Consider the following 11,846-nt stretch of genomic DNA (forward strand, 5'->3'; position numbering starts at 1 on the left):
CACTGACACGGCTATGTTAGACCAAGGAAAATGGTCATTTAGAGGACCTGGAGCCCTAAATGATGCTGAAAAGAGTTGAGAAAATATCAAAACAAACAAAAAATCATCCTGAAGGTGTGGCTACCAGCGGACTCACTTTCAGAATGGAGGTGAAGGTGAGAGAAACTCTTTGGGTAGTAGAGAACTCTCAACTGTGGAGCTGGGAGGGTGGCAGTGGAGAAGGAGGACAGGCTTGGTCATGTTCAGGTGGAGAACAGGGATGGGAAGCCAAGTGAGTCAGCATTAAGGTGGAGGCTTGACACACAGCCAAAAGTGCAACTTCCTAAAATGGGGTTTCCCCTGCAGGCCAGGCCATCCATCCTCGAGTGCCACTAGTACAGTCAGAAAGCTGTTACCCTGTACTGGGGAGCCCTGAGATAATGAGGGGCCCAGAGCATAGTAGCCAGAGTCATACCCCAGTAGGCACTCAGATGCGGGCTGGAATTCCACTCTATCAGCAGGTGGGACCCATTTCTGGAACAGTAGATGCGTCCTCCTTTTACCTTCTAATCACATGCTTGGTTCCTACAGGCCTAGGAAGTCCAATAATAACACAGAATGACAAAACTAAAGCTTTCCCTGAGAGCTTAAATGTCCATAACCAATAGAGTAAACGGGAACCAGCAATGCCATTGTAAAGAAGCAGAGTGGCCCAAGATCTGTGAGATTTTAGAGGGACCAGATGGAACTTAATTACAATTCCAGTAGCACAGGGGCAACCTCTGTGTTTGTTGTGCTTCACAGACAGAGCCTGGGTTGAGTGGCCAAGTCTCTTGATGAGACTGTCCCTATAGTGGGCAAGAGAACTGCAGCCCTGTTAACTTAGAGGCAGAGTCTAGGATCCCCCATGAATGAGCTCAGCAGTCAACAGCTCCACAACAGCCTGGAACTCTTACATCTACTTCCCCCTCATTATCCCTAACACACACAGGGGGGCCACAGCACCTATTTTCTGAGCTCTGGATGAGGATAGGAGGGAAGATGGTGAATTGCTTCATAGTAGAGCTGGAATAGATTCTTTCAAAGAAAGATTATACCTTCTAAACTCACACCCACCAATTTCAAAAAATATGCACCACTGTCTCAGGAACACTGTCCTGGTTGTCGGGAGAACTGTTGCCTATCTACGCTGTGTGGACACCGACTGAGAAGATGTCAAAAGACGGACCAATATAGATCACCTCCCCTCCTCTCCTAGGTTTGTCTTTTATACAGTGTCCTAGGTCATGGATATCAGGGCAACACATTCTGCTCCAGGACATATCCAGCTTTATCCAGAATTTGGCCATTGGATCGAATTTACAAGTCATGGGTTTCTTTGAGTATCCACTCATTGATGTGACACAAGAAGGCTCGGGTAGGCAGTTCCCAGGAATGGGAAGCCAGACTGCCTGGGGTGCCTATCTTGTCTCTGCCGTTGGGTGCTGTGCCTCTCGTTTGCAGCGCCCTGCTCTGCTTGTCCCTCCATTTCTTTTTTTTTTTTTTTTTTTTTGTAACTGATAATATATATATATATATATTTTTTTAATTGTTAATTATTTTGCATTATGTGACAGTTTCATAGGCTCTGGGAATCCCCCCCTCCCTCCCCCTCCCCTCCCCCCGGTGGATTCCTCCACCTTGATGCAGTATTACAGTTCAAATTCAATCAAGATTCTTTCATTGCAAACATATACCAAGCATAGAGTCCAGCTACTTATTGTCCAGATTGGTTGAACAGTTTCTTGGGGAGACCTTTTCTGGTCTGAAGTTTGAGCTGGCAGAATATCATCACAGTCAATTAAGAGTCCCAATATAACATCAACAGCAATTTGCAATGTTATGGAATTGACATGGTTTTGAGTAACCAGTGTATTAAAAAGAAAAAAAAAAAAAAAAAAAAAAAAAGGAAAACAAGTCCCTCCATTTCAATGGAGTCAGAGCCATTAATGCACAGAGGCAGACAGCAAACGAGCACTCACATGGGTGGGCTTGAAGTACTGGTTGTTGGGTTTGCTTTTTATTTACCTGTTGTACTGACCAAATGGCAAATATTATTCTGTGTGCTTCAGCCCACACAGTCTTAGTGATCCTTACAATAAGCCTGTAAGGAAGATAGCTTTAGTTTCATTAGACAGTTGATGAAATTAAAGCTTAAACAGATTGAAGGACTTCTTCAGGATGCACAATTAATAGTTGGTAGCTAGAGTCAGCCCTCTGGACTCCAATTATATTAACCCTATATATATTCACAGATATTTCCTCTGGGCCATGGGATACAATTGTAGCTATAAAAGACATTATATATAGAAAGACCATAATATATACATTATATATAATGTATATATATTATGGTATTTATATTATATTATATTATAAATTATGGTATATAATAATATTACATATATATTTTGGTCTCTATATTATATTATATATAATGGTCTATAATATAGCAGCAGAGCTGAAAGGGGTTTCAGGAGTTGTGGAGTCCAAACTCATCTTACAGATGGGCATGCAGGAGAGATGAGGCGCCAGGCAGGCTGATGTGGAAGAAATGGAGACAAAAAGGCAAATAATGGAAGTTTCCCAGAGGAAAAATTGGGCGTGGTAGGTGAGTGGGTGTAAGGGAGTTGAAGAGAGAAGGATGAGTCAGAGTTAAGGGTTGTGATACCACTGACTGAAACAGAGAGAAAGAGAGCAAGAAAGAAAGATCTGGTGGTGGAAAGGACAGAAGAAGGTGAAATTATTCCGAAGACTTGGAAAGTCAAGGGACTGGGAACTCCAACTGGAAATTCCAAGACCTGTGAAGAGAAAGCACATCCTAGCACTTGTCAAATGACATTCCTGAATGAGAGCCTGGGAAGTGAGACCCAGAAACCCAAGAAAGGGCTCTGTCATGCTCCACAGTCTTAGATGAAGACAGAGAAGGGATGTTTGCCACACCTGCACCCCACACAGAGCTAAATGCCACAGCTGTCAGAATCAATAGATGTGATCATCAAAATTGCCAAAAAGAAGAAATGAAACAAACAACGTATCAAAGATGAGTGTAAAGTTCTTTGTTTACAAACAAAAAAGTAATTGCACAATTCCAAAGTTATAATATCCATAAATGCTAATTTAAAATCCATTAAGTACAATGTGCCACATGGTTTTCACCTGTCAATAGCAAGCTATTTAACACACTATCCTTGTGACATTGATACTATAGTGACATACTTTATCTTACAGGTGAATAGGACCAATGAGTTTAAATAAATTTGCCTTGAATCAGACAAACATTTGTTCGACTGAAAAATCAATGATTCTTTAACAAGTAAGGTAATATTGAAAAGATTTAATTTGCACACACTTGTGGCAAAGACCTTTTCTATTTATAAAAAAGTGGGTATGTGCGTGTGCTCCAGGCACAAAAATAGAGGGCAAGTCAATTAGGAAGTTAAAATTGACTTTTAAAATTAATTTAAATAGAATGTGGGAAGAATATTTTCAGTGAATATTGAAATGATCTCAGTAATATTGAATGTGAATTTTGAAATGCTTACCCCTAAGTGTGCAATTTTCATGATTATAGGAATGCTCATAATGGAAGGGTTGAGAATCTAGCTCTCAGACATCATTCCATTATCAAAGCAAGGGAAAAGCACAGCTAAGAACCAGGGAGCCTATGAACTACCAACACAGAAGCCTACTTCACATAGTGGTGCCACATGGGGCAAAAATGTGAGAATCATCTCACATACTTCTGTGGTCACCTACGACGAAGCCAGCTTCTTTGTCTCAATTCTACACAGAAACTCTCAGGGTCATTACCCATATCTAGCTGTGACCATCTCCTTCATTTTGAGAAGGCCTGTCTTTCTTTCCTTGGTTGAATCTGTTTGTCACTCCTACAGCATCCAGGGTCAGGGCATTCCTTCCTACTCAAAGAATTTGAGCAAATTCCCATGTAAGACTGGATAAACTCAAGAATACCAACAGAGCTCTCTAATTATGCTGTCTTCGAGTGTTAAATAATTGCCTAGGTAGGCAACTCTCTGAATTGACATTAACCGATAAGGGAAGAGGACACAGCTCATGGGGTGAGGGGCTGTCTACCTTGCCATTCCTCCTATTTACAGAAAAGATTCAAGTTGAAGTTTTATATCCATTTGTTTGAAATCTCACTTCTTTGAAAAGTTACACGTCAACAGTGCACATGTTACCAAAACAGGTCATTCTGTAAAGATAATTATATAACCATGTGGAGAAAAAGAAGTTACTTTAAGCAGCTGAGTGCTGTGTATGATATCTACAATATAATTTTGGTTTTCTTCCCTATAATCTATGGTTGTTCATTGCCTTTCAACAACTCTGTGGTCAAGCTGGACTTTGTTCCCAGAGGGAGGAATCATAAAATAATTTACACTCTATTGCTTTTAGTTAGAGTCCCATCTGGATTTCCTGGAATAAGTTCTAGGTTCACTATAGCTTTAGTTTAAAGAATGTATCTGTCAAGAACCTTAGGAATTCTCTTGTCCATTTGAGAGAAGTCCTGCATCCATTCCTTGCTTGTTTCCTTGCCATGCCTCACCCACTTCTCTTTCCTTTCTCACTGTGGCACACAGGCAGAGACCTGTAACTCTAGATGCTGGAGTTAGTCAAGCTTTCCCCACCTGGCTTACACCAATAACCCTGCTTCTAGGCTCCCTTCTCTTCCAATGTATCCTCTGCATTTCTCTTAAACCAGTAGTAGGTTTAACAACACAGCCTGCTAGCCCGCTACCATGGCTGCTCACTGTCCCTTGTGAATGGCTCTCACTCTACACAGCCACAAAAACTGATCAGGCTTTAGGTCCCACATGGCCCACTCCACAGCCCCTGTGTGCAGAAAAACTCTCCTCCTGCCCCACAGCTGGACCACACTGCTGTCTCACTTTGAGTGTCAACTTCTGCCTTCCTCCCTCCCAGCACACAGCACATCTTTCACTCTTCTTATTGGCCTTGCCTCTGAAAGCCCAGCTCTTGAAGCATGTCCTCCATGATGCTCTCCCAGTGTCCCTAGTTCTTTCTTGCACCCATTGGGTCAATCACCATGTCCATTGTTTTGCCTCCCACCTCCATGTCCTCCTAAGGGTGTAGCAGCTACAAGACTGACTGAGGCACATCCTCGTCTCTACCAGTGCTCACCATGCTGTTCACTCAACACCATGCCTCGAAATGGCTGACTGCAACCGCTGCTGTCTGCTGATGCCACACCAGTAGCTCATTTCAACCTGCCTCTTAAACAACATCTATAGCCCACTCATTTGTCTTAATCCTCTACATAGAAACTCTCAGTCACTATCCATCTCAATGTGTCTACCTCTGTGATTTTGAGAGTTCTTTCCTTCCTTCCACCAGTATTCTGGCTTGTATATGGTTGTCCCTCTGCCAAGCCCAAGTTACTTTTTCTTCATTTTCAACCCTAAGATTCCCATTTTCCAGTTCCTAATTAGTTGTGACTACCAGACTGCTACACATCATCATGTGGTGAAAAAACTGGTGAAGTTCCAATAGGTAGTTGGAATATCAAACACTCCTGGAACAGTTAAAACGTCCCATCTCCAAAATCCATGATGTCATTATGATGAAGCAACGAAAATAAACTTCAAAAATCAAAATTTGGGAAGTCATCTTTCCCGCAGCTGCTTGACTCATGCCCTTCTGGTTTATTCTAAAGTGGCTTTTTATAAGTAATTGTTACAGTGATCTCAGGACATTGGGAAGACAAATACGAGGACCCTGCTACACTGTTATATACTTGTAAAATGCATGAATAAAACTACCCTTAAAATTAAATAGTAACAATAAAATAAGCATGAACCCAGTGTAAAGTAACTCACTTGTTCCTACACATTTCTTTAGAAACTCAGGCCACTTCTCTGTACCAATTGTCACCCGTTTCTTTGGAACTAGTCAAGTGTTCCAGGAATTCAACATTGCTGACATACTGCAAGAGTGGGGTAAAACAAAACAAAACAAAAAGTAGAGGAAGAGAAGAGTGTCTGGTGGGGGAGATCTTACCTCAATTTCTGACTGGCAGGGACAGTGATTTTATTGAGCTTGTCCATTGTTCCCGGTAACTCTAAGAGACTCGAGTCACATCCAGTGGGAGCCTTAGCAGTTGCTGGAGCCCTGAGGGCTCAGCACAGCAAAGCCTCTGTCCCAGGCTGCGTCACAGGAGACGGATCTCTGAGCGCACAGTCTGCTGGCAAAACCCCTGCTCCCAGGAGAAGTAAAACTTGCCTGAGCGCCTAATCAAGTTTCTACACAGTCATGTGATCTGGGGAGCCAGCCGGTTTGACCGATTACTTCATGCTGTGTAAACTTTAATAGTGAAACCTACTGGGCACACAATTGCTTTCTGTCCTCTTCCTCTCATAATCAGCTTTGCAGAAGCTAATCGGGATGAATTTCTGGCTGCTTACTCTTCCTGCTTGTCCCAAGCCTGTATGATCCCTGCTTTCCACATGTGTTGCTGCTGTCACCAGCCGTGTCCTGGGCTGGAAAGAAGGCAGAATGATCCAGTCTATTCCAATGTCTCTAGGAAGATCTGCCCCTTTGCAATAGAACCCATGAGCTTTTCCGCTCACAGAGCCTTTCCTTGAAAATGGCATTTTCCATTCTGTTCCTTTACACGCACACACACACACACACACACAAAACACACACGGTTTTCATTAAATATGAGGGTGGCAGTGACACAGTTGATAACAGTTTGCTCAGAGAGTTACAGACCTTCTTTTTCCAGAGAGCTACTTTAAAAGGGCTGGGCAAACTGGACAAGGTCATTTCGGGGGAGGTCCCGGGGATCCTTGGGAAAGAGGAAATGACCTCTTTCAGAAGACACGTGGCCCCCTTCTCTGCTGGTAGATGCAGAGGTACCTTGCTGATAGCCAGATGTTTCCAAACAAAACCAGAAGTTCCGAGGGAACACATTTCACAGCTTCCTAACCATGCGATGTTCACATCAGACAGAAGGTCCTACCCCTCCCTGCTTTTGTCCCTCCTGTCCTGGTCCACTGCTTACTCCATTCCCCTCCCCCATCCCCATCAGACCTAATGACAAGCCACACCTAGAAGTATCCAGAGCACAGAGATGTAGGATGAGGCCTGAGGAGGGAACAGCACCTGCAGGGACGGGTTCCATCCAGAGGTGGACACTTCCTCCCGCCTGGTGAGAACAGCACTGATGTATCTGCCTCACAGGGAGCAGAAGACATATTAGGATCAAAAGGTAGAAAATGATCAGGTGCTGCCTTTAAAGCTGGCCTTGCTTCCCAACAGCCAGTGGGCGTGTTAGCGCCTCTTTGTGAGGGAAGGTGCACGGTTCTCACGGCCACGGAGGGGGAAAAGTACTCTCCCAAGCCTGCAGAATCCTCAGAGCACAAGGTGGAAGGCTTCCCTGCCTCTCCCTCCGCAGACCCAAGGTCTGGCTGCAGACAGAGGGAGAAGCAGACAACCGGCGAGGAAGAGGCAGTGGTGGCAGCGTGGCAGTGGCAGGGGTGGCACTCCTGGGTGAATTCCTGCCCTCCTTTTCCCAGCGTCTCTCCTTTGTGTAGACAGAGATTCGGTGTTGCTCCAGACCACCCTGACTATTTGCGTTCACACAGTGCCTGTGAATTTCTGGTCTGACCAGATATTCAGGAGCAGAATCTTCAGAGTCCCTGAGGGGTGGGGCCCTTGTTTGGCCAGACCAGCAAACTGTCCTAAGAAAAACCCCAGGGCTTGCCTCCTGCGGCCATTTACTGCCTTAATTTCCCCAGGGCTGACAGCCCAGTTTTCTGGCAGTGTATCCTCAAGGAGACTTAGACTCCCGGTCCTTTCTCTTTCTCAGTTCCTAAGCAGAACACACAGGTAGGCAAGGATGGTGCAAACAAAGCTGAGGAAAACCAGACTTCTGGAATGGGAGGAGAACAATCTGCTCTCTCCATCTGAGGTACTGCACAGGGCACCTCATGTGCCACTTGACTTTTCTCTCCACCAACAACTCTGCTCTGCACCTGGCAACTTACTCCCCAGAGAAAAAGACACGGGCAAGGGCTCTACTTCTGCTTTTTCTTTTTACAGCCACGTGTCTTTCTTCTTTTTACTGTATTTAGTCTGACATGATAAAAATGAGAGTCTGCTTTTCCAGGCTGGACATGTGTGGCAGCCTCATGTTCCAGGGCCAACGTGCCCAAAAGGGTCAGCACAAGCATGGAAGGTGACAACAGCAAGCCTTCGCAGGTGACCTGTGACAGGAATGAGGCCACATGGCGTGGTTCCACAGCACACGCTACAGCAACGTACCACTATGGGCATTCAGGCACAACCCACATGGAACAGTGCACATGGAAATTAATCAGTCACTAGACTAACATGAGAAGCTGACAATCCCAATCTTTAAAAAATTTGTGAGGTGTGCATATATGTTGATGAGAAAGGCATTGGGTGTAATCACTGTGGAAACAGTTTGCTATTATCTAATAAGTTTGATGACATATGTAGCTAGGACCGAGCTTTACAGATGTTGCAGAGCACTGCTAATTGTGTACACCTAGGTCATCCACAGAAGTTTTCCCAGAAGTGCTGTATCTAACAGATGGAGGAAAACAGCCCTAGATATTATATTACAGATAGAAAATATATATAACAGATAAAATTTCTATATATTATATAACAGATATAATAACAGCTACCAATCAATAGGAGAGCAAAGAAGTTAATTGTGGAGTAGTCACAAGATGGAGTACTATCCAAAAGTGAAAATGAGTGAATGCCAACTGCAGCAGCCATGAATTAACAGCAAAGGAAATCTGAAGGCAAGCTAAAGAAGCAGATATAGCATACCCATATTTATTTCAAAATTAAAGACACGCAAAACTAAAGAGCATATTATTGAGATGCATGCATATATGCTAAAATCAAGGAAGGAAATGATAAGTGCAAAATTCAGGTGAATGATTACCCGGGAGAGAGACTAAAGTGAGGGGGCAAGGTAGTATCTTCTTTCTTAAGTTCAGTGGGGAATACATATGTTTACTTCATTGTCATTATATATACTGCCGCTCTACATAATACTCATTAAATGTTTAGCAAAAATAAAGAGATCTGGTCAAGAATTACAGGGCCAAGCCAGGACAGCATAGCTAGCTCTACGTCAGCTCTGTGAGATCATGAGGCTACAGAACAGGAAGGTAGATGGTTCTAGATACCCAGATGGTCCTAGATATCCAGAGGGTTCCTGATACACAGATGGTCCCAGATAATCAGATGGTCCCTGATGCCTAGAAGGTTCTAGATACCCAGATGGTCCTAGATATTCAGATGGTCCCAGATACCCAAACTGCAGTGGTTCTTGTGAGCGCCTTCTTTGCATCTGTGGGTGACACCTACAAGACATTTATCAAATGCTTTCGGTTTTTTTTTTTTTTTTTGGTCTGGACTATAGCATTCATTTTACATGTGAAGAAATTGATTGTTAGTGAAGGTTAGTAATTGGTCCAAGACCACGGTCATGCAGTGGTATAATTCAAATCCAAGTTTGCTTCAAATATCTAAGCTGACATTCAAAAGGCTCTGTCGTTGAAAGAACAATCTGTGATTCAGCACATGGCCTTGCCCTGACAAAGGAGGAAGTGCACGGGGTCTTTCCCCTCTGGCATTAACCATGACCTTGGATAAGTTACCAATCTCTGTGACCTCAACTTCTCCTCTTTATAGAGAAAGAGAAGAAATTCAAGAAGGTTTGGGGCTTTTTCTGACTTGGAATCTGGCCTCTGACTACATGCCCCAAATTGGTTGACACCAGTAGAAACACTCTCGGAGCTCCAGAAGACAAGTCTCTGATTCTCTTTGTTGCTGTTTGCTGAAGAGGGAGCACATGGCTTTGGAGTGAAGAGAGTCTTGGAGGTGAATCAAGTCCTCATTAGGACCGGGAGGTCAGCCACAGTTCATCCTATCTGCTTTTCCAGCCCTGGTAAACAAGGTAGGGTACTGGAACAATCCAGTCTGGTTTTACGCAGAGACTTAACCTTCTCAAGCGATATTTTTATTACCGTTGCCATTGTGATGTCTGAGCCTCAGAATGAGGGTCACCCAGTCTGGCTGACCCTGAGTTAGAACCCTTAGCCGTGTGTTCTGTTTTCCTTTCTGATGCTGACCCAATTTCTTGGGGGTGGGGAGGGCGGAATAAGAAATGGGGAGGGTACCCTATAGCAACAGCAGCCTGGGAAACTCTGATACCTGCAGGCAAAGGGAGCTTACAGTGGTTCCTCTCTATGGGTCCAGACCCAAGCCTGGCTGCCTCAGCCAGTAACAGTTAAGGGCCCAGAGGGAGAAGGTTTGGGAGCAAGCCTAGGATCTGGGTAGATCAGGCGAGGAGAATAGCAGAAGAGACCAGGGCAAGGTGAAGGCAGAAGAGGAAGTGTGGCAGATTTCAGCAGGAGGTATCTTCTCCTCCTTTGTGGGGAGGTGGGTTAGGAAGGCAGGAAGTAGGGGGAAGAGAAGACATCTGTGGCTTGAACAAACGGGCAAAGGCCCTTTTAATCTCAAGGCTTCACTTTCTGTGAGACAAATCAGTTCCCTATTTCACCTGTTGAATAAACACAACTTTCTGTATATCCAACTGGCCTGGGTGAGGCACCTGTGTTATTAGCAGGACTCAGATGCATCAGTGCAAGTCCCCGTTGGCCAGAACATTCCAGTAGCCTGATGCTGGGGTGGACAGCAGCTGGCCTGGGTGTCATGTTCATGCCTTCCTGGTTTCTAACTCAGTAACATTTCTGCCTTCACTCTGTTCACTCTTCAACCTGGGATCTCACTTAATCACTGATCAGCCTCTCTCTGCTTCTCTGGAGCTACAGCTGCCTCTTTTCATGCCTCCAGCTACTGACTCTTCTTCAGAACTTCAGGGTTTTTCCTTTCTTCTAAAATCATGTCGTTCAGGCCCCTCTGCGATGCTGCTTCCTTGAAGACCTATCTCACTCATGCTAATTTCCTGTGGGTTGATGAGCTGTTTGGTCAAAATGCTTACCAAATACCCATTTCTTCTCAGAGTCACAAGCCTGAGAAAGCACCATCGAGAAATTACCCACCAGAAACCAAGTGGTACACAGACACAAGAGGTCCCAGGCCACCAGGAGGCTGGGCAGTTCCATCCACCAGGGCTGTGGTAACGCCAGAGAGCTTCATGATGAAGGACGGAGAGGATGAGCTCTCTATCCAAGAAATGGGCACATCAGAGTTGGGCAGAGCGGAGAGAAGTTCATGGCTTCTGAGAGCTGAAGATTCTGTCTGCCAGGAGAAGTTGCTAGCAGCAGATACTAGGGCTGTTGATCACAATATGTGTCTGACAAACCTCTACTTATCTTCTAGTCTTTCTCCCCAAGCAGTTCATGGGGTTACAATGCGTCCCCAGACACAAGCAAAGCTGAGAGAATGAGGAGACATTTCATACTTCTGGATGGAGTGGCTTAGTACCGTAAGAATGTCCATCAGTGCCCATCGAGTAGGGACGTTTAAAATGACCCTCATACACGGAGCAAGAAAATCCTCCCCACTACCTGTGTGGGAACTAGGCAAGTTAATTCTTGAGCTTCTGTATAAAAATGAACAGCATGAGAAACAAGATGAAGAGAGTGGGATGGCACTGGCTCCCCTGGATATTAAAGCAATGCCAGTGTTTAACAAAAACACCATGATATTGCTGCATGATCAGTGGGACAGAAGAGAAAGTACAGAGGTAAATGGACTAATATAAGGAAAAAGCATATCACAAATGTGGCATGACCGAAGGGGGAATGATTAACTTTAAAAATAAACAA

General features: G+C 44.4%; 1 protein-coding gene across 1 annotated transcript in view; it reads right to left on the reverse strand.

Moving 5' to 3' along the window:
* BLNK (B cell linker) overlaps positions 1-6,287 on the reverse strand; it is a 61,691-nt gene extending 55,404 nt beyond the window's left edge. Inside the window, exon 1 of the mRNA XM_004580257.4 lies at positions 6,064-6,287. Within this exon, the coding sequence (XP_004580314.2) occupies positions 6,064-6,110 (47 nt within the window). The 5' untranslated portion in view covers positions 6,111-6,287. The remainder of the gene's footprint in view (positions 1-6,063) is intronic.
* Between the last annotated feature and the right edge of the window lie 5,559 nt (positions 6,288-11,846).

This window comes from Ochotona princeps, chromosome 13 (assembly GCF_030435755.1).
Source record: "Ochotona princeps isolate mOchPri1 chromosome 13, mOchPri1.hap1, whole genome shotgun sequence".
Classification (NCBI taxonomy): Eukaryota; Metazoa; Chordata; class Mammalia; order Lagomorpha; family Ochotonidae; genus Ochotona; species Ochotona princeps.